The sequence below is a fragment of the Bubalus bubalis genome, chromosome 12, assembly GCF_019923935.1.
Source record: "Bubalus bubalis isolate 160015118507 breed Murrah chromosome 12, NDDB_SH_1, whole genome shotgun sequence".
Lineage (NCBI taxonomy): Eukaryota > Metazoa > Chordata > Mammalia > Artiodactyla > Bovidae > Bubalus > Bubalus bubalis.
Window position 1 is genome coordinate 61,438,203 of NC_059168.1, and position 24,120 is coordinate 61,462,322.

Consider the following 24,120-nt stretch of genomic DNA (forward strand, 5'->3'; position numbering starts at 1 on the left):
AAAATTTTCATGTTCTGCTATAGCATTTTCTCAATACTGCTTTATTTATATAAAACAGATATTAACTTTAGCATTTTTCTAAAGAATTGGAGTAAACATTCTCGAAATTCTAGAATTTAAAGTGCATAAAAACCGAGTTTTTAAGTCAGTATTTTATAATTTAGAATAGTAAGTTTATAAAAATCAGTTTAGCAGAACAGATACTTTACCTGATGGTTCTTTCTTGTCATAATATTGGTAGATTCCAATGTCTCTATCTATAGAAAGGAAGAAATAACATTAGATTATAGTAAAAAGTTATGGAGAATGAGAAGCCAACCCATACTATAAGGCAGGGCTGGAGGTGGATAGGGAGGAGGACAGAAACAACCGATATGTTACTGGAAATAAAAATACTTTGAAATTGTCCAGACATGAGTTCATCTATTCTAGGAATATGCATGAAATGCAAGTTTATCAGTCCACTTAGAAGAGAAATATACAAAACTAGAATGGCATGAGGAAAGGAAGGGTAAAGAAGTGAGTCAAGGATGACCAACTTTTTTCTCTCAAGCTTCCTCTGATATTTTTCACAGGGCACTACCAAAAGGAACTACCGCTAAACAATACCAAATGAAAGTGGCTAGAAGAATTCTGAGCTGTGTTTTTTTTTTTTCCTCTGACTTAACTTGAATCCAGAAAGGTATTTGGGGGAAATCTGCAGAAAAGGAAGGGTTAAAGGAAGGTATGGATAAATTATCTGAAGCTTGTTTAGACTCAAAAACCCTTCCGAACCCATTCAAGTTTGGATGCTCTGCTGGGGTTACAAAAGCAAAGATAGGTTTCCTAGATGCTAAAAGAGATTTAACCATGGAATCTGTCCTTGTAGTTGATTTACAGGAGAATAAAATAACTGTCCATTTTCTTCCTATCTGTGAACACTGAAATACTTCTTTCTTTGAGGTAACATTTGCTTCCTTCTGTGCAAAATAATTCAAGTTACTAACAAAAGGATACAGCTATTTCTAAAGTGGAAGCAGTACAGGCTGCCCCCTAGTGACTGACTGCTCTGAATTCTCAAACTGAAGGATAAAACTTCCCCCAAAAAGCTATAATTAACTTCTCCAATACAGTTTTTTCAAAATAGTCAATCGTGTAAACTTACTGAAGTTCCATTTTTTTTCATTATGTCACTAATTGAGACATATAATTTAAAGAGTTCAGTTTATTTCTGTTGGTTATATTGACAGTATCTAATAAGGCGTGCCAGGGAAAGGTCATGAGTCAGGCTCCTGATACTGATATTTTATTTCTTGACCTAGGTGAGGATTTTATGGGTATGTTCACTTTTTTATAGTTCAAAACATATCTTTGTAATCTTTACACTTTTCAATATACATATAATACTTTAATAAAGTGAGTGAAAATCGCTCAGTTGTGTTCAACTCTTTGTGACCCCATGGACTATACAGTCCATGGAATTCTCCAGGCCAGAATACTGGAGTGGGTAGCCTTTTCATTCTCCAAGGGATCTTCCCAACCCAGGGATTGAACCCAGGTCTCCCCTACTCCAGGAGGATTCTTTTACCAGCTGAGCCACCAGGAAAGCCCAAGAATATTGGAGTAGGTAGCATATCCCTTCTCCAGGGGATCTTCCCAAACCAGGAATAATAAAAAGATTCTTAAAAAAGAAATCTAAGAACCATATGCATTATTGTACACAGGCAATATCCTCCAATATTCCATCGTTTCATGCATCCATGTATTACAACTCTAGAATAGAACTATGAAGATAACAAGTGGCCATGAATTCTGTGCACAAGTCTGAACTACTGCATTTGGACCAGAGTATGGCTCTTAAAATCGGAGAAGGAAATGGCAACCCACTCCAGTATTCTTTCCTGGAGAACCCCAAGGATGGAGGAGCTTGGTGGGCTGCCATCTGTGGGGTCGTACAGAGTCGGACATGACTGATGCAACTTAGCATGGCTCTTAAAAGCAGGACAAGATGCGGATACGGAGAGTGAGTCTGACATGGTATGTCAGAGCCCTCGCAGGGTGAGAGGGACATTCATAGGAGCAATGGCCTCATGTTGGCTGTCAGAGGCTGAATAAAGCATGGAGGACATCCATATACACGGGGAGCCCAACAAAGGGTATCAGAACCTACAGAGATATCCATGCAGGGAAGAGAGTTGCCAAAGAGATAGAAGACTGTTTGCAAACAGGGTGATTTTAAATAAATAAAGATATGGAAGCCCCAGCTCTCCCATTGTGTGAGAAGTACAAATATAAAAAAGAGAGAACATTAGAATGAACCCTGTGGTGATAGATTAGAATTTAAGGTACTGGTGTGAACTCACGGTTTTCAATATACAGAGGTACAGTTATGAATGTGGATGCAAGTAAGTGTGTATGCATACATACATACCCTAAGCTCTGGCCTCTGACAGTGCCTGGGAGCAACGATACTCCAAGAGCAATGAGTGTACCTGAAGCACACCTTGGCTTCTAGAAACCATTCTCCTCTAAAAGGAACCAAGCTCCTTAGAGAACTGGCTAATTCTAGCACTGAGGAAGGGAAGGTATCAATATAATAACAGTCTGATAGATCAAATCTGTTGTGCCAGAAAGAATAGAAATGCCCAAGTATTGATAGGGATGTGGCACAATGATAAGTCAGCTTGCAAGGTGTCCCACTGACCACTCAGGGACAACCTAAACATCAGAATAAATAATGGTACTAATGGATTAAAATCACTGAATAAAATGGTACCTGAGCCCATAGGGACAAATTAAGTTAAAAATATATTTAGGGATTTCCCTGGCAGCCCAGTGGTTAACACTCTGTGTTTCCAGTACAAGGGGAACAGTTTCAACCCCTGGTCAGGGAACTAAGAGCCCACATGGCAAAAAAAATAAAAGATCATCACAGATCACTCATGTTTTTAAAAAATACATACACCTATTAAAAATATATTTAAAGTTAAATGAAGAATAAGATATTCACATATTTTCAAGGTAACACCTTGCAAAACATTAATTCTAAAGGAGAAAGTAACTTTGCAGTGGAGCAGCCTAGCAGACACCACCTTAACCAAGTGATCATGAACACCATCAGTAAAGACACGGATTGAAATTGTGCACTTCATGTTAGGATGCATTGAGAATACAGCATTATTCTTCTGTATACTTCCCACCAAACAAGCATAATCTGAACCTACTTATGAGGAAACTTCAAATGTATCTAAATTTAGGGATATACTACAAAGTAAGTGGTATAAAATCTTCGTAAGTGTTGAAGTCACAAAAGTTAAAAAATAAATTTTTAAAAATTAAAAAGCTGAAGGATTTCTTTCAGAATTAGAGACTAAAGAGACATGATAACTAAATGTAACATAATTCTGAACAACAACCATTTGCTATAAAAAGGATAGTTGGGGCTTCCCTGGTGACTCAATGGTGAAGAATCTGCCTACCAATGCAGGAGACATGGGTTTTATTCCTGATCCAGGAACCAACATGCCATTGAGCGACTAAGCCCATGTGCCACAACTACTGAGCCTGTGTTCTAGAGCCTGGAGCCACAACTGCTAAGCCCACGTGCCACAACTACTGAAGCCCATGTGCCCTAGAGTCTGTGCTCTGCAACAAGAGAAGCCACAACAATGAGAAGCTGCATAGTGCAGCTATCCAACAGCCCTCTCTTGTTACAACTAGAGAAAGGCCGCACAGCAATGAAGATCCTGCACAGCTAAAAAATAATTTTTTAAAAAAGGACAATGGGTGAAACTCTTTGCATATTAGATGGTAGTACTATTATTACCATTAATTTCTTGATTCTGATGGTTATATACGTGACACTGGACTACACCTTTTCTTTAGGAAACACACACTAAAGTATTTGGGAGTGGTGAGGCATCAGGTTGGTAACTTACTCTCAAATGGTTCAAGAAAAAAAATTCTCTATACTAGCAAGTTTCCAATAAAACTTTGTGATTATTTCAGATTATTTAGAATAACATTTATCAAAAAGATAAGAAATAACAAATGTTGGTGAGGGATGTGGAGAACAGGGGACACTTCAGCACTGCTGGTGGAAATGTAAATCGGTGCATTCACTATGGAAAACAGTATGCAGGATTCTCAAAAAATTAACAGTAGAACTATCATGTGATCCCGCAACTTCCCCTCTGGGTATTTATCCAAGGAACATAAAAACACTAATTCAAAAAGATATAGGTACCATTATATCATGATCACTGCAGCATTATCTACAATAGCCAAGATCTAGGTACCCATCAATGAATGAATGGATAAAGAAGACGCGGTATATATTCAGAATGGAATTAAGCCATCAAAAGAATGAAATCCTACCATTTGTGACAACTTGAATGGACCTTGAGGGCATTATGCTAAGTGAAACAAGTCAGAGAGAGACAAATGCCGTAGAACTCCACTTAAATGCAGAATCTTAAAAAAAAAAATAAACCACAAGCTCACAGACACAGGGAACAGATTGGCTGCCAAAGTCAGGAGGTGAAGGGGAGGGTAGATGAAATGGGAGAAGGGAATCAAAAGGCACAAACTTCAGTTATAAAATAAACAAGTCATGGGGATATCATGTGCAGCATGGTGACTCCAGTTAATAACGATGTATTGCATATTTGAAAATTGCAAAGAGATAAATATTAAAAGTCTTTATCACAGGAAAAACTATGTATGGTGGTAGATATATATTAACCAGACTTACCAAATCATTATGCTGTATGCTGGAAACTAACTTAATGTTATAACTCAATTATACCTCAATTCAAAAACTACTTTAAATGTTAAACATAATGAGAATATGTAAGAGGGTTACGAACTTAGTCTCAATGGCAGTGAAGGCTTCTCTAGGTGACTTAGTAAAGCTGAGCCCTAAAGAGGTAGGATTGCACATGGGTTCAGAAAGAATGTTCCCGGGAAGGAGAACAGATAAGCCCTGCTGAAGATCCAGTTGGGGCAGATCTTACTGCCTCCTGGGACCTGTGTGCACCACTGTCTCTGGTCATAGCGTTCATTTCCTTTTTTTCTATCATTCTTATGCCGATGTCAATATAATTTGGCTTCTTGATTACAGAAGTAATGTGTTCATTGTATAACATCTAGAAAAGAACAAAAAAGTTTAATTTCCTGTATTTCTGCTCTTCAGAGACAGCTATTCATAACACTGTGTTTTTCTCTTGAGTTTTTTCTGAATGCATTTGTTGCTGTTGTTCAGCGGCTCAGTGTCCGACTCTTTCCAACCCCATGAACTGCAGCACACCAGGCTTCCCTGTCCTTCTCTTCTCTCCTGGAGTTTTATGAATGTGTATTTATTACTAAATAAAAGTTATGCCAAAGAATTGATGCTTTCAAATTGTGGTGCTGGAGGACTCTTGAGAGTCCCTTGGACAGCAATGAGATCAAACCAGTCAATCCTAAAAGAAATCAGTCCTGAATATTCATTGGAAAGACTGATGCTGAAGCTGAAGCTCCAATACTTTGGCCACCTGATGTGAAGAGCCAACTCAATGGAAAATACCCTGGGAAATGGGAAAGACTGAGTGCAGCAGAAGGGGGTGACAGAAGATGAGTCGTTGGATGGCATCACTGACTCAATGGACATGAGTTGAGCAAACTCCTGGAGACAGTGAAGGACAGAGAAGCCTGGCATGCTGAAGTCCACTGGGTTGCAAAGAGTTGAACAGTGCTTAGCAACTGAATAACAATAACAATTCCTGAAGACACAGCAATATTAAAATAAAGCCAATTGATAACCCTACTGAGGTCTCTAAGTGTCCAAGTGAAAGGAAGAATTGCACTTTAAATCACTTTAAATCAAAAATTAGAAATGATTAAGCTTACTGAGGACTCTGAGAGACCCATAAGCTTACTGACTGCAATGTGGGAGACCCAGGTTCAATCCCTGGGTTGGGAGGATCCCCTGGAGAAGAGCATGGCAAACTACTCCAGTTTTCTGGCCTGGAGAATTCCATGGACATAGGAGTCTGGTGTGCTACAGTCCATGGGGTCAGTTGGACATGACTAACATATACACTGAAGAATGCATGTTCAATGTCAAGAGAGGCTGAGAGCTAGGCCTCCTGAGTCAAACAGATCAGTTGTGACTGTACAGGAAAGGTTCTTAAAGGAAAAAGTGTTTCTCCACTGAACACACAAATGATAAGAAACAACTTTATTGGTGATAATGGAGAAAGAGTTGGCGACCTGGACAGATCAGCCACAACATTCCATAAGCCAAAGCCTAATGCAAAACAAGGTCCTAACTCTTCAATTTTATGAAGACTAAGAGAGGTGAAGAAGCTGCAGAAGAAATGTCTAAAGCTAACAGAGGTTGCTTTACAATGTTTAAGGAAAGAAACCATATTCCAAACATAAAAATACAAGGGGAAGTAACAAGTGTAGATGTAGAACCTGCACCAAGTGATCTAGAAGATCTAGCTAAAACAATTAATGAAGTGCTTGTGCTCAGATGCTCAGTTGGGTCCAACTCATTTGCAGCCCCATGGACTGTACTGCCAGGCTCCTTCGTCCATGGAATTTCCCAGGCAAGAATACTGGGGTCAATTGCTATTTCCTCCTCCAAGGGATCTTCCTAATGCAGGCATCGAAGCTGCATCTCCTGCATTTCCTGCATTGGCAGGGGGATTCTTGATCACTGAGCCACCTGGTAAGTCCCAATTAATGAAGGTGGCTACAATAAACAACAAATTTTCAATGTAGATAAAAGACCTTCTATTGAAAGCAGATGCCATCTAGAAATTACATAGTTAGAGAGGAAAAGTCAATGACTGTTTTCAAAGTTTTGAAGGACAGGCTGACTCTCTTGTTAGGGGCTAATGCAGCTGGTGACTTCAAGCAGAAGCCAATGCACAACCAATCCTAGGGCCCTTAAGATTCTGCTAAATCTACTCTGCCTGTGCTCTGTAAATGGGACCACAAAGCCTGGATGATAGCACATCTGTTGACAACATGGCTTACTGAATAATTTAAGCCTATCATTGCGACCTACAGCTCAGAAACCAAGACTGCTTTCAAAATATTACTGTGCATTGACAATTCATCTGGTCACTCAAGAACACTGACAGAAGATGTACAATTAATGTTGTTTTTATGATTGCTAGAACAACATTCATTCTGTAGTCCATGGATCAAGGAGTAATTTTGACATTCAAGTCTTATGGTTTACAAAAAACAATTCTAAGGCTATAGCTGCTAGATCTGGGCAAATTCAACTGAAAACCTTCTGGGAATTCCCTGGTGGCCCAACAGTTAGACTCATCACATTCACTGCTGGGGTCTGGTTTCAATCTCTGGTCCAGGAACTAAGATCCTGTAAGCCATGTGGCATGGCAAAAAAAAAAAAAAAAGAAAGAAAGAAAGAAAGAAACCTTTCTGGAATGGATTCATCATTCTAGTTGTTCAGTTGTAAAGCTGTGTCCAACTCTGCAACTCCATTTTGGGTGCCATTAAGAATGTTCATATTTCATGGGAAGAGGTAAAAATATCAACATTAACACAGGTTTGAAAAAAGTTGATTCCAACCCTCAGGGACAACATTGAAGAGGTCAAGACTTCAGTGGAGGTAGTAACAAGGTGAAAATAGCAAGAGAACTAGAATTAGAAGTGGAGTCTGAAGATGAGACTGAATTTCATTGCAATCTCATGAGAATACTTTAACACTTAAGGAGATGCTTCTTATGTATGATTAAAGAAAGTGGTTTCTTGAGATGAAGTAAGCCTAGTATGGATGCTATGAAGATTACTGAAATTACAACAAGGGATTTAGAATATTATGTAAACTTAGTTCATAGAACAGCAGCAGGATTTGAGAGGACTGACTGCAGTTTTGAAAGTTTTACTTCAGGTAAAAATGCTAACAAACAACATTGCATGCTAAAGAGAAATCATTTGTGAAAAGTCCATCAATGTGGTGAACTTCACTGTCATCTTATTTTAAGAAATTACCATAGGCTCTCCAACCTTCAGCAACCAAAACTTATCAACATTGAGGCAGGGCCCTTCACCAGCTAAAAGATTAAGACTTGCTTAAAGTTCCTATGATGTTCAGCATTTTTAGCAATAAAATACTTTTTAATTAAGGTATATACAGTGTTTTTAAAGACAATGTTACTGCACACGAAATAGATGCTTATTGTTATTGTTGTTCAGCTGCTAAGTCATATCCAACTCTTTGCAACTTCATAGACTGCAGCACGGCAGACTTCCCCGGCCTTCACTATCTCTAAGAGTTTGCTTCAACTCATGTCCTTTGAGTTGATGATGCTATCTAACCACCTTGTCCTCTGCCACCCTCTTTTCCTTTTATCTTCAACTTTTCCCAGCATCGGGGTCTTTTTCAATGAGTCAGTTCTTCACATCAGGTGGCCAAAGTATTAGAGCTAGCTTCAGCATCAGTCCTTCCAATGAGTATTCAGGGTTGATTTCTTATAGGATTGACTGCTTTGATCTCTGCACTGTCTAAGGGACTCTCAAGAGTCTTCTCCAACACCACAGTTCAAAAGCAACAAGTCTTCAGCACTCAGCCTTCTTTCTGATCCAACTATCACATCCATACATGACTACTGGAAAAACCATAGCTTTGACCATACGGATCTTTGTCAGCAAAGGGATGTCTCTGCTTTTTAATATGCTATCTAGGTTTGTCATAACTTTTCTTCCAAAGAGCAATCACCTTTTAATTTCATGGCTGTAGTCACCATTTGCAGTGATTCTGGAGCCCAAGAAAACAAAATCTGTCACTGTTTCCACTGTTTCCCCATCTACTTGCCATGAAGTGACAGGACATGATGCCACGATCTTAGTTTTTTGAATGTTGAGTTTTGTTTGTTTTTAATTCTTTTTTTAACTTTACAATATTGTATTGGTTTTGCATGAATCTGCCACAGGTATACACGTGTTCCCCATCCTGAACCCTCCTCCCTCCTCCCTCCCTGTACCATCCCTCTGAGTTTTAAGGCAGCTTTTTCACTCTCCTCTTTCATATCATCAAGAGGATCTTTAAGCTTTCTGCCATTAGGTTGGTGTCATCTACATATCTGAGGTTATTGATATTTCTCCCGGCAATCTTGATTTCAGCTTGAGCTTCATTCAGCCTGGCATTTGCATGATGTGTTCTACACAGAAGTTAAATAAGCAAGGTGACAACATACAGCCTTGACATAGCTCTGAAGTTTTTGCTGTATTTTTCTGATTGGAACTTATCCCTCTGTCTCATTTTGCCTAAGTCTCTGTGTTTACGTCTATATATTAAGTAAATCAGTTATCTCTCCCAGTCTTGAAGGAATGGCCTTCATAAGAAATGTCCTGTGACGTCTCTGGCAGTCCAGTGGCTGACTCCACACCTCCACTGCAGTTCAGTTCAGTTCAGTCGCTCAGTCGTGTCCGACTCTTTGCGACCCCATGAATTGCAGCACACCAGGCCTCCCTGTCCATCACCAACTCCCGGAGTTCACTCAGACTCACGTCCATCGAGTCAGTGATGCCATCCAGCCATCTCATCCTCTGTCATCCCCTTCTCCTCCTGCCCCCAATCCCTCCCAGCATCAGAGTCTTTTCCAATGAGTCAACTCTTCGCATGAGGTGGCCAAAGCACTGGAGTTTCAGCTTCAGCATCATTCCTTCCAAAGAAATCCCAGGGCTGATCTCCTTCAGAATGGACTGGTTGGATCTCCTTGCAGTCCAAGAGGGCAAGAGTTAACCACTGGTTGGGGAACTCCAATCCTGCATGCTGTAGCCCTGCATGCAGACATTTTTTTTTGTCTTCAGCCAGTATCTCAGTTCCCAGGGAGTGTCCCAGTTGGTTCCTGAGTCTCTGGCAGATGCTTTAAGATTAGTAACTGGGTCCCCTTTACCTACAGTCCATATGTTTCTCAATCTTGTGTTTTGTGTTGATTTTCAGATCAACTGAGTTTTCATGCACAACCTTCAGGAGTGGGTTTTCTGTTCCCTGCAGTTTTATAATTTTCCTGGATATATTTCCCATTGGTTTTCAAAGTCAGGTATTTTAGGGGCTTGTCTCTCCTGCGTAGGATCTAGGGGTTGGGACGGCTGGCGTGGAATCTGAATCCCTCACAACTGAGAGAGAAGATCATACCTTTGTTATCTCTCCCAGTTGTGGATTGCTGTGGCTGGGATGTGGTTTTTCCCCTTGGCAATACTGTTTGTCTCTCCTACCCATCTCAGTGCTGTCCTTTTACCTTTTGTTGTGGAGGCTCTATTCATCCATGTTCCATATGTACTTAATTAAATTTGTTGTGCCTATGGGAAGAGGTGAGTTCAGGCTCTTCCTATGCTAACATCTTGAACCCTCTCCCAAGAACACTACCTTTAAACTTGCTGTGTGCCCTTTACTATTTCACTTCCACTCCCTTCCTTGTCAGAGCTATACTGTGTTTATAATCTAGCATTCTTTATAGTTCTTCCACATATACTTGTCTCCTAAAACAATACATTATTTAATTTAGCTACTGTTTTTGAACTTTAAGTGCAAACATACTGTATGTATGCTGCAGCTTACTTTTTAAACTTTTTCCCTATAACATATTCCTGACATTCATCTATGTTGTTGCATACAGTTTCAATTCATTCACTTTCTCTGTTGCATAAATATATTTATCCATTCTCCAGCTGATTGAAATTTGGATGGTTTCTAGTTAAGGATGAATACTATTAAGAATTTTTTTGTACATGTTTCCTGGTGCACTCAAGTTATCAAGGCTTTCACTATGGTATATATCTAGGAGTTGAATTACTGGTCAGTAGGCAAAATACTTCGCCTACTGTATGAAACTCCAGTACTTTAGCCACCTGATGTGAAGTGCCAACTCATTAGGAAAGACCCTGATGCTGAGAAAGATTGAAGGCAAGAGGAGAAGGGGACAACAGAGGACGAGACGGTTGGATGGCATCACTGCCTCAATGGACGTGAGTTTGAGCAAGCTCTGAGAGATGGTGAAGGACAGGGAAGCCTGGCAAGCTGCAGTCCGTGGGGTTGCAGTGTCAGACATGACTGAGCAACTGAACAACAACAGCAAGGCAAAATACATCTTCAACTAAAGTAGGTAATGCCAAATTATTTCCTAAAATGGTTGGACCAACTCAACTTTCATCAGCAGTGAAATAAGTTTCTTCCCCTGTTTTTTTTTTCCCCCCAATTTCTTTTACCCATTTGAATTTAAAAAAATTTTCTGCTACATATTTTTACTTTCCAAAAGATTAATATAATTTTCAACTGTTCCCTGAAACATCTATATTTCATTTCTTGCTGTTCATATTTCAAAGTGAGTTACTAGAAAGCTGATTAAAAGCTCAATATACACGAATAGGGCTTGCCAACAGTGGGTTTCACTGACCACTCAGGGACCTGGGTGTTTCACTGGAAGACCACATTAAATATCAATGTAAATAGGCCTTCCCTCTGGGGCCAAGCAGTCTCTCCAGAGAGGACTCCCTCAGCTTCTTCCTTCTATGACATTCTGAGATTAAGATTAATTTGATTATAAAGGAATTAAGAATATTCCTGTGTAGGCTTTCACTTCAGTTTTCCCTGTTTTCAGTTCAGCACCTCTCCCCTATCTTTTTCCACTGCAGCTAGTTTTGAACTTCTCAAAATCAAGTATTTCCAGTGTCTCACTACCTCTTACATAGATTTTCAAGTCTCTTTCTGATCACCTCATGCCACAGTCTCATCCTTTTGCATTATCTGACTCCTCAAATTTCTGTACCTCTCAAGACTTTTGAAACCCAAGTTTGCTGTCAGTGGAATTTTCTGTAGACATCTAATATTCAGATTTTTGAGCTTTGGTAACTTCTCTATGCCCTCCAAAAACAACTCAACAGCAATTGTTTCCTTTCCTAGTCGCTTAGTCCTTGTGAGTTTACACCTATATTAAAGTAATTCATTTACTCTCATTTTAGAAGAATCTTGGGAGGAAGCAAGTGTGTGTTAAGTCTACTTTAACTGTAAATTCTTCCCTTACATATTTTAAGCACATTAAATGTAATGAAACTATAATGACATCATCTGTAGTTGTATATTTGTTATAAATAAACAATGCTTTGCAAGGTAAACTGTTTTCTTAGAAATGATGCTGAAGACATTTAAATACATATGTCCTCCTAATACAAGAGTTGCTTTAGATTTTCAAAAGGAAAAGATTTTTTAAAACATGTTTCCTAATGATATATACTTCATCTTCAAATACTAATAAACATTGTTAAAACAGATTTATATTACTCCCTTCCCAAAAAAATGTGAACTGCAAAAAACAAGGATACAATTGTGCATATGAGCTATATGTTTGAAATACTCCTTTTATATCATATAGAAATGCATTTACCATTTGCAAGCCTGTAAATAGTTATGAATATAAACATATTATTATCAACAATTTCAGGGGGAAAAGCTGGAAAATCTTAGATATATCTTAAGAGGAAATAGATATTAGATGGATAAAATTAATGTTTTAAACAGAAAATGTAACTCAAGTTGAAAAAATAAGTTAATCAGAGTCAACGAAAAGAACTTCCTCTCCACCAGCCGATTCTTCATTAAGCATAAAGAAAATCATGCAGTTTCACTGGAGAATCTAGGCTCTAACCTTTGCTATTAGGTATTTATATTGTTGTAACTTATATTTGAAAAATATTGAAATAATCCAACTTATTTACCGCCAATGTGTAAGGTATTCTTCAAAGACCACAGGTGCAGTTCAGTCAAGCAGAATGACATCTGATGGCAGAAGGAATCACTATCCTGTTTAAAAAACAATTAAGAAGAGGTGTCAATTAATTATCTTCTATTGCCAATAAAATAAAGATCGCTTAGAAATAATAAAAAGAATAATTTTTCACCACTGATATTTGAGATACAGTTCATTGGAATAAACACAATTTAATATATCCTTAGTTAACCACCCAGAGATAAATGAAAAAAAAAAATTACTTTTCCTAGATTTAGTCATCGCATTGAGAAACATAGTAAGAAGAATATATATATATTTGGGTTTCCAATAATATAGGATTTTTAAAACTGAGTATATTTAGAATTATTTAGTATTTAAAGATTTTTAAGGAAAAGAAATATCTGCTAGGTAGTTATTAAGTACAAAAACATTTTGTGGTGCATTTTTAATATAAAAAGCAAATATTTGCAATCTTTCACATGCAAACAGACTAATTAAAATGGAATTCCCAAGATGAATGGTATATAGTTACTATTATAGGAAACATATTTACTTAGAAGTAAACTGTGTGAAACCACATTAGCATTCAAATTAATTTGTTCATCTGCATGTCATGATAGATCCAGATATTCTATACTACATTCATTTTTTTAAAAAGATAGCAAAATTGTACATCTTATATTTCCTCCCAGTTCTAACAGCAGGGCATAGTGATGGATATCATTTATACTTTTAAAAAAATTAATTAGAACTTCATTAATTTGGACTAATTGGAGGAAGGCCAATCTGAAAAAAAATAATGAAAAGTAACATTTTATAAAATATTTGAAAGGAATTTAAGTAACTTTCAAATGTTTGCTTAGAAATATATGTATTATACTACATGTAAATTTTCCTGTATATTAGAAATACATAAACTATTGACATTTTCTTTATACAGATCATAAAAAGAATTGTTATTTCCAACAAACTTCTGAATATTTTATGACATCTAATATATGAAAATAATAGCTTGAAAAATATTTTATGACATTTATTATATGGAGAAAAAAGCTCTCAGCTTCTTTAACATTCATTTCAGTTCAGTTCAGTCGCTCAGAAGTGTCCGACTCTTTGCGACCCCATGAATCGCAGCACACCAGGCCTCCCTGTCCATCACCAACTCCCATTAGGAGTGCCTAAAAATATTTCCCCATACTATTTATGAATGATAATCCAAAATAATTTTAGACATAATACAGACTTTGTTAGTCCTTACTTCACCTTTACTTTTGACCTCAATGTACTTACAATCATCAAGATTCAGATGCATGTTCAACTAATGAGACACAGTTACTAATTACTGAAATGGCAGAGTAATCAATTTCACAGTATAACAGAAGGGCTCAAGCCTGCTTGCAACAGCAGGGCACTGAGAAAGCTACTGAGAAATTATAAAATGTTCACAGGACCTCAGAGAAGCAAAGGATTTCACCAGTAAAATGATGATGATAGCAGCATATAATATTATGGACCTACCTGTGACAAGCATTCTTCTAAAATTTTACACATATTAACTCAAATATGTAACTCTTTGAAGTAGTTATCACTATTACTCCTATAATGAGGAAACTAAGACATAGAAAAGACATATAGCCAGCAGGTAGCAGAGGTGGGCTTTGAATCTAAACAGACAGGTTTTCAGACTCGTGCCGGCAACCACAGGACACTTACTGTACTGGGGTATATAGAATTGATGCTTTTTTTTTTTTAATATTACTCTGAGATTTTTATTTCATTTTGTTTGGAGAAATACTAAGAAGTGGGGTTGCTGGATTATATAATACTTCTATTTTTAATTTTTGAGAAACTTCTTTTTTTTTTTGAACTGTGGTGTTGGAGAAGACTCTTGCGAGTCCCTTGGACTGCAAGGAGATCCAACCAGTCCATCCTAAAGGAGATCAGTCCTGGGTGTTCACTGGAAGGACTGATGCTGAAGCTGAAACTCCAATACTTTGGCCACCGCATGCGAAGAGTTGACTCATTGGAAAAGACTCTGATGCTGGGAGAGATTGGGGGCAGGAGGAGAAGGGGACGATAGAGGATGAGATGGCTGGATGGCATCACTGACTCGATGGATGAGAGTTTGAGTGAACTCCAGGAGTTGGTGATGGACAGGGAGGCCTGTTGTGCTGTGGTTCATGGGGTCGCAAAGAGTCGGACACGACTGAGCGACTGAACTGAACTGAGGGAGTGTATACACAGTAGTTTGAGTAAAACAACGGTGTTAGATCAAGATGCATGGTAGAAAATCATAGAAAAATGAAATTGAAAAGAGTAGCAAAAAACAGGCTATAATAAATACTAAATTTTGGATTGATCTGAATTCACTTTCTTCTTTGTACTAAAGTGCCTTTAAAGTTTAGAGATGAAACAAAAGACCCTTTGACCTCCAGACATGGTATTCTAACCAGAAGATGGCTGCCACATATATAGATATGGGGTAAGAGAGCTAGTGGGCTCATTACCATGAAAGATTCTCTAGCAGGCAATAGAGAAAAAGGGATATTAAAACTAACCTGTATTCTTCAATTCAACTATTATCTTTCTGAGTTGTCACCTGGGAGTGACTAGTGAGGCTGCCATTATTCAAAATATTTCCAAAGCTGTGTTCTTTGAAATTGCTTTCAGTCAGTTTCATGAGACTTATTCAGAATTATTACTTTATAGTTGTACTTTTTTAAAACTAAAACACTTACTATATTAGAATATGTAAACCACACCTTTGTCATTCAGATAGGTGAGGCCTGGAATATTGGTTTGAAGAATTAATTAATGGGACTTCCTGGCAGTCCAATAGTTAAGAATCTGAGTTCCCAATATAAGGGACATGGGTTCAATCTCTGGTCAAGGAACTAAAAGATTCTGCATGCCTCATGGCACTGCCTAAGAATCAATTAATAAATTAAATAAATTTCATATTTATTAAACTTAATATGTGGACTCTAGACTCTTAACTACCTGGCTTCTTATTCTAACCTCTCACACTCACGTACAAATGTGTTCAGTGCTCAGTGCTCAGTCAAGTCCGACTCTTTGCGATCCTATGGACTGTAGCCTGCCAGGCTCCTTTGTCCATGGAATTTTCCAGACAAGAATACTGGAGTGGGTTGCCATTTCCTACTCCAGGGAATCTTCCTGACCCAGGGATCAAACTCAAGTCTCCTGCGCCTCCTGAATTGCAGGTGGATTCTTTTACCGCTGAGCCACTAGGGAAATTCTCTAACTTCTCAGTTTACTCACTAATTTGCATAAATTACTTAACTTCTCTAAGTTTCCCCAAACATAAAATGGGTATAATAAAGTACCTATCACAGGACTATTTTGAGGGTAACTTTATTTAGTTATCTTAATATTGCTGCTGTAGTATTTGCTGCTGTTACTCAAATGTCTAGCACCATGTAAATTTATATGGAAAAAACAAAGAAGTATTAAACATGATCTTAAAGGTCCATATAGTCAAAGCTATGGTTTTTTCAGTACTCAGGTAGAGACGTGAGAGTTAGACTATGAAGAAAGCTGAGTACCGAAGAACTGATGTTTTTAAACTGATGTTGGAGAAGACTCTTGAGAGTCCCTTGGACTGCAAGGAGATCAAACCAGTCAATCATAAAGGAAATCAGTCCTGAGTATTCACTGGAAGGACTGATGCTAAAGCTGAAGCTCCAACACTTTGGCCCTGATGCTGGGAAAGATTGACAGCAGGAGGAGAAGGGGACGACAGAGGATGAGATGGCTGGATGGCATCACCAACTCGAGTTTGAGCAAGTTCCAGGAGTTGGTGAAGGACAGGGAAGCCTGGCATGCTGCAGTCCATGGGGTTGCAAAGAGTCGGAAAGAACTGAGCGACTGAACTGAACTACCTTACATAGGAAGAAATGAATGAATGACTTAGTACAAGAGGGATTTTATAATGGAAAAGTACCTATATGTGGACAAGCTTCTACACCAGAGGAAGTATTGAATTAGGCCATGCAAATGGATTAATATTTCACTAGGAAGAGGGAAGAAAAGATATGATGAAACAGGCACATACTTTTTTTGACACTGAGCACTAAATTCATAACTTGTAGAGTATACTACAAAATAAAAACACTCTTCAATTTAGTGTTTATTTAGATACTAATAATGAGAATTTATGAATTCTAACAAAGGCTGAAGTTTAGCTGTTAGTAGCTACATAATAAGGTTTCATCAAGCAAATTAGAGATAAAATTTTAGCCAAAAACAGAAGGCCACACTTTTACTTACATATCAAAAGAAGACTACACTTGTAAGTCTACTTTTCAGTTTAAGTCAATCAGTAATAAAGATTTTGTCAAAACATTCCCCTGAGACTTCCCTTGTGGTCCAGTGGTTAAGAGTCTGCATGCCAAAGGAGAGGACATGGTTCAATCCCCGGGTCTGAGAGGATCCCACTTGCCACGGAGTGGCTGGACCCACCCGCATCACAACTCCTGACCCCTGCACCTAGTTGTGATCGGCCAAAAAAGAAGCCACCGTAGAGAGGAGACTACGCACCCCAACAAAGACTAGGTAGCTGCAACTGGAGAAGTCTGAGCAGCGACAAAGACCCAGACGAGCCAGAAATAAATAAGAAACATTCCGCAGATGACAGAAATGAAGAGTCAATCACAGCTTCTTTTTAATCCATACTGGCTATTATTTATAAGAGGTAGAGAAGCTTTTAACTTGAAAACCCATAGTTCCAACTGTGTGCTGCTGCTGCTGCTGCTGCTGCTGCTAAGTCGTTTCAGTCATGTCCGTCTCTGTGCGATCCCACAGATAGCAGCCCACCAGGCTCCGCCGTCCCTGGGATTCTCCAGGCAAGAACACTGGAATGGGTTGCCATTTCCTTCTCCAATGCATGAAAGTGAAAAGTGAAAGTGAAGTCGCGCAGATGTGTCCGACTCTTCGTGACCCCATGAACTGCAGCCCACCAGGCTCCTCTGTCCATGGGACTTTTCCAGGCAAGAGTACCAGAGTGGGTGGTCCACTGTGTATCTTTACTAAATTTGAAAATCCTAAACTACTCAGAAATTATGGAGGAGAATAAGCAAAACGATGTCTATAGACAGCATAAAATGTCAAGTACAAAGCTTTGACTCTCTGCATTTGGACATAAGGGGAAATTCTGAGACTAGCACAGTGTAAAGTCTATGATCTGGACTTGAAAACAGGATTCATTTGTAGTTTCATTGGAGGTGGGAGGACTGAGAAAAATGTACAAGTTGTTTCTAAAAATGCTCCGATGTATAAACAATATTGCTCCAGTTTCCCACAAAAAAAGAATAGGATAAAGCGGGGAAGAGACATTCTACTTAGAACCACTTTATGGCCCCTGGAATATTTGATTTAAGGGTCGTGAAGTGGCCACAGGGGTTGGTGCCCAGTAGAACATAAGCAGGTCTGGCAGCCCTTTGGCATTACTGTACTCAGAGTGGTGATATCCAGACAAAGCAGGATCCACACCCAGCAAAAGTAGACATGGTGGCAGCAATAATGTGTTGATGGAGCAGGTGTGGCAGGTGAGGTGAGAAGAAAATGGCTAAGGTGGCTAGTGTCCACTAGTAAATGACTGGACTTATTTATAAATACATGTGACAACTCTTGCGGGTTCCCCAAAATATGTGTAATTAGGGTGGAGGCTTTGCAGGGTCATACATTAGAGGGGAGGCAAAAGATAGTCAAATGCAGCTTATTCATCCTTATTTTCCTCTGAACTTCAAATATCTGCTAATAAGCCCATATAAAATTAAAAAGAATTAATACAGTAAATTTTTTAATATTTGTAAAAATCCATAATTACTAGATAGACATGGTGGGAGGGGACCAAATCAACATCCTGTCTAGTCCTCAACATGTCTTGCCATCTTTAAACTGTGCAGGTTTTTTCAAAGACTCAGACCTTTAAAGGTCTAGCATCTTACTCAAGAATGCCACCAGTTAAAAAGAATGCTGTAATTTCCATGTTTGAAAAATCTGCCTGAAGGAAGCAGTCAAGACTGAGCTCGTATCATTCAAATGGTGTATTAGTGCATAAACAGTTGTTTTTGAAGGAGGAAAGAAAAGAATTTCCCAAGAACTCTGGTTTCTGCATTCTGAGAGGGGATGTGGCCAAGGCTTTAAAAAGCAGTGAAACAGAAAGTGCCTAACAAAGTGGAGAAATATTGCCCTACTCAGTGCCCCTGTGCATTTCTCTAGGGATAAAACCCAATATGCAGGACTTAGAAACCTAAAGTAGGTATACAGGGAAAAATGAATAAAACAATGAATGTCTAAAAATACAGCAAATTTTCTTAATGTTGACTGGGAAAAAGAATTATCCAAGTGAAAAGAATAGCAGAAGGAAAAAGCTAAACAAGAAAAAATGTCTAATAATTTAATTTTCATTTATTTTTAAATATCATTTTATTTTCTGTTTAATTTTATAAGGCAGTTGATGACAGTCTCAGATGTCTCAGAAGGCCATTCTGAATTCAAACATCCAGTCTTCATGACAGAATAAGAAGCATGATTTCAACTGAACTTGATCTAAATCTCAACTGTTCTCTTGTAAGGGGGAGAATCTATGATAGCCAAATGTTGAGGATAAAAAAATGAGAGGATCTTAGAGAACCTTTCTCACTTTCTAGTTACATCTTCAAAAGGTTTAAAGCCTTCTTTCCAAAACAGATCACAGTATAATAAATACTTATTTGTCTTATGATTGGGAGTGCATGCTAAGTTACCTGAGTAGTGTCCAACTCTTTGCGACTCTATGCCTCTAAGTGAATCTTCCCTGGTTTCTTAGGTCAGCTATTTGACTACTTTGGAAAGGAAAGGAAGCCTGAGGGTAAATAAAACCCTAATGTAAAACACGATGGAAAAGAAAAATAAACTAAGAGAAGACACTGCTGCAATTTAACAAAGACAGATGATACCATGGGCTAACAAGACATTTAAAATGAAATGTATGTTAGCAAAATACTTTAAAGAGCCTAAGGAAATCTTTCTTGGGCATAAAGTTAGAACATGTTATTTACTATCAATAGACTTTCTGAGGATTATCTAGTCACCAAAACGTACAAAATTAAGACAATTAAATAGCACAAGTTTAAAATAAACCACTAGTTGACTTAGGTATTCTAGTCATCATTAAGTAATTTCAAAATTATCTAAAATATAGTGTACTCCCCCATAATCTCTTGCCTATTGCCATCTACACAGAATTATATTATCTATTAACCATACACATAAACATATCTAACAATGTCACATTATCAGAAATAAAGATTTTTTGAAATATTCAACACTGAACCAAACAATTATACAATAATAAAGTTTATGTTAAAGAGCAGAGGAGTCTCAAAGAGACTTCAAACTTAGATTGAATTTATTCTAACAAAAGACTGGCGTATTGGGAACACTGGGTCATCTGTACCTCAGAGAGTCCTATGATATCTAGTTATTAATTAAATATCACAAAAGCTTTGAGCACCTTAGGTGTCTGACATTTTACTATGAGTCACAGATACAAGGATTTATAAAGCAGGGTCTCTACTATCAAATAGCTAAAATCTAGCATAGCAAATAAAATAATCACAGAAACAGTAATATGAAGTTTGTAATTAATGCAAATTTAACAACATAAACAAAGAGCTATGGGCATTCAGTAGACGTTCTAGTTGGATAATAAAGAAACTTTCTTATAAAGTAGGAAGACATTTGAAGATCGTTGGACTTTGATAAAGAGAGAGAGAAAAAATGAAACAATATACAAAAACATAAATTAGACAAAAGATGCAAGGCATATTTAAGGAGTAGTCAGCAACTAGTTTGATGCACAAATAGAAGAGATAAATCAGTTCCATACTAAGTAAGTTTTTAAATGCCAAACTTAGGAATTAGGACTTTATATTTTGGTAAGTTTCTACTGCAGAATAATGAATAGTTTCTCATCTGGTAAGGTAATTTAGAAAGGAGAATCAACAGATCAGAACTGTTGTAAGATTAACTTTGTGAATGGGAATATTGGAGGGATTTTTTATACAACTGATCTATATAAAAATAAACAGACAACACCAATATTTAGCAATAAGGGCTTGTTGGGATGCTGGCAGTTGGAATGTAAATAAAGCATCAGATTCAAGTGATCGTTTGAAGAAGGTATCAAAGATGTATGGGAACTGATGAATCATGGAAGTGAGGAAAAAGGAGGAATCCAGAGTGACCACCATGATACGGGGATCTGCTTACTGCACAGACATGACCCTTGCCTTGAACATGACTCTACTGAGCAGACACGCCTCCATCATCATGTGCTGGTAAAAGAGTACCAGCGCATTCTGTTCACAACGACTGAATCAACTAGTTCAACCAACAACCTCCATTTTCCTAGCTACTGACCTGGCCATAGGCCTAAGCCATTGAATGAGAGCCCAGAAGAAAAACAAAGCCGAGGACAGGTATTTTGGTAATTTTCCAACACAGAGACAATGGGAAACACAGATTAAGGCGATATAGAGCCAGAAGGGCATGGAGGAGAAAACGGTGTGTATGTGTTTAAGTGGTTGTATAGTGATCAAACCTGTTGCTTCTGAATTTTAATACAGAGATGACCTCATTATGGTTTCATGAGAAGTAGTTTTATCAAGGACACAAAGATTAAGTCTTCTAAAGAAGGTGTGGTTCTACTGCTCTAAATGCTGGGCTCTGAGCCCAAAATGCCTCAATTCTAATCCGGCTATAACAAACTTATCCCAAATCATTCAACCTCTCTGCCTCAATTTCTTCACCTACAAAAACAGAGATAATGATACTGACCTACATTTCTAAGAACACTGTAAAGATTAATTAATTCTGTACAATGCTTTGAAGATGAAAAGCACTGAACATTATTAGTGGGTATTGCATAACTAATTGCTTGTAACACTGAAAATTTCATCCTAAAATTTTACTCAAACAGTAGTTATCAAATAAATGCCCTAGCTCCCTTAGTAACATTTATCTCCAAATGTTACTAAATTATTATTTTAAATGTATCTCATTTTTTTTACATTATATCATGTTATCTCATAGTATATAAAGATGTAGATCACTCCAGACATCTAGAACACCTTTTCAACCTAAACAATCAGGACATATTTATCTGAAAACTAGCATCTACTGAGAATAGTCAATAAATGCTAAAAGGTAATAAATACTTCAAGTTACAAAATTTTAATTTAATAAATAACACTAAGCAATTAAATGGCAGAAGCAACATGCAAAAGCATAAAGCATATGTTGAAAACACTGTCTATCATGTCCTTATTTTTATAAGTTATAGAACCTAAAAGCATACAAAAACCTATCTTTGTACGAAAAATGAAGACTGAAACTTTTAAATCCATTAGACACTCTGTGCGGTATTTTGTGTCTTCTTGGGTTTTAAAATTATAATAATAATGCAAGCTTATTGTTTTAAAAAATGGAAATACAAAAGTATTTGACGTTAAAATGAATTCCCTTCCCAGAGGCCCTCCCCACTCTGAAGGGAGCCGTTACATAACATGGTAGGTGGCCTTCCAGACTCTGAAGTACTTAACAGCATGTCCATATACATACTGACTTGTTTTGTATTTTAGTAAATCAGTATTTTACTCAACATACAATTTGCTTTTTTTTCACTGAACACGACAGCATGGATATCCTCTGTTAGCATATAAAGATTTATATCGTTTTTTAAAAAGGTGCCAGATATTCCACTGTATACTGATCATAATTTACTTAATGAACATGACTGCTCATTTCAGGGCTATTTTCATCTTACAAATAAAAATACTATTAAAGTAAATATGCACACCTTACATTTTAATAGGTACTGACAAACTGGCCTCCAAAATGACAGTACCAATTTACATGTCCACCAGTAACATGACTGTCCTTTCCCCCATGTCCTTCCTCAATATGCTATGAGACATTAACAAAGTTTTTAATTTTTGCCAATCTGGAAAGTGAAAAATGAAAAGGTGAAAAAACTTGCAGTTTTAAGTTTCATTTTTCCATTCATTAAAGAGCTCAAACAGCATGTCATGTATTTTTAACAATTGTTTCTTCTATAAACTACCATTTCCCAACTTTGCCCATCTTTCTACTGAGTTCTCCATCTCATTCTTTGTGCATTAATATTAATCCTTTGTTACATACATTAGACATGTTTCTTTTTAAAATTTATCTTTATACATTAAAATAAGAGAACACAGAATTCACATTTTTTAAAAATCAGGCATGACATCACAGAAAACTCTTTGAACTCAATTTAGCTATTGCTGTGCAGAGTGCCAAGGCCAGGGAAGTTCTTCATAGCTGCTAACAACTGGTCAGGTGATGCTATTTCTAAATGAAGCCAAAAGCAATAGGTTCCTGTTTTAAGAGAAGTTGTGCACCATACTCTCTTAAAGAGGTTAGAAGAAATTCTATACCTAGAAAGAATAATAGGAGTCTCTTCATTTTCCCAAAATAAATCATGGCAAAAATCTTTATAAACCTCCTGTTATACTTAAATTTGGAAAATATTTCTCCAGAGCACTGTTCAAACCGTTTAATTCACTTAGGTAAATAGATCACATCAATTTAACATTTTCTTTATTGTAAGCAGTTTTGACATTTGGACAGTTCACCAATGGCTTCTTCATTGTGGCCTGCTTCCTCCTCTTCTACTACTCTTTACATGCAACAAATTAAATTTCACTAATATTTAAAGATCAGTATTGACCTTTGCATAGCCATTTTCTAGGTTCCTGTTAATACAAACATCTTGTTTGCTGATGCTCTTTTCAAATATTTTACTGCACACAATTTTCCATTATTCCAAAGAGACTTGTGTCTAGTTGAAGTGCATTTTTTCCATGATCCTGCAAATAATCACAATGGCTTATATCAGGCATTTTAGGGGGAAAAAAGTATGCTTGCTTAAGCAAGTAATAACAGCAACCATAAAATAATCTTTGCTCACCACCATCTCCAACACATGCACCCACCCTTCTGATCTTTAAAAATATGGACTTAATTCTTTTTAGGATGTATCTCAACCACAACAATAGAGAGACAGGGAATATAGAAATGCTGGCAATGTGACCATGATAAGTAATTCTAGATTGTAATTCCATAAATATAGTTTTATGCTACACTTGGATAGAAAAAAATGCAACTTTGAAGAGAAAATAAACTGAATTTCAAGAATTTCTAAAGAGATGAGTTAAAGACAAAAGAACACTGAAACGCTCTTATCTAAACCAATGCTAACTGTCGAAATAATTTGTCAGTTTAAAGTTACTATTTTAAAAAGCATATAAATCAAAGATTATTGCAAAGTGAGCAAGAATGA

General features: G+C 37.3%; 1 protein-coding gene across 16 annotated transcripts in view; it reads right to left on the reverse strand.

Annotated features, from left to right (window-relative positions):
* The window catches only part of LOC102389627 (WD repeat containing planar cell polarity effector), a 454,572-nt gene that overhangs the window by 195,002 nt on the left and 235,450 nt on the right, over nt 1-24,120 (reverse strand). For all 16 annotated transcript variants that reach the window (XM_045162259.1, XM_045162264.1, XM_045162261.1 and 13 more), the window contains 2 exons: nt 12,718-12,802; nt 210-257 (listed from right to left, as the gene is read on the reverse strand). In XM_045162259.1, coding sequence (XP_045018194.1) covers nt 210-257; nt 12,718-12,778 — 109 coding nt within the window. In that variant the 5' untranslated portion in view covers nt 12,779-12,802. The remainder of the gene's footprint in view (nt 1-209; nt 258-12,717; nt 12,803-24,120) is intronic.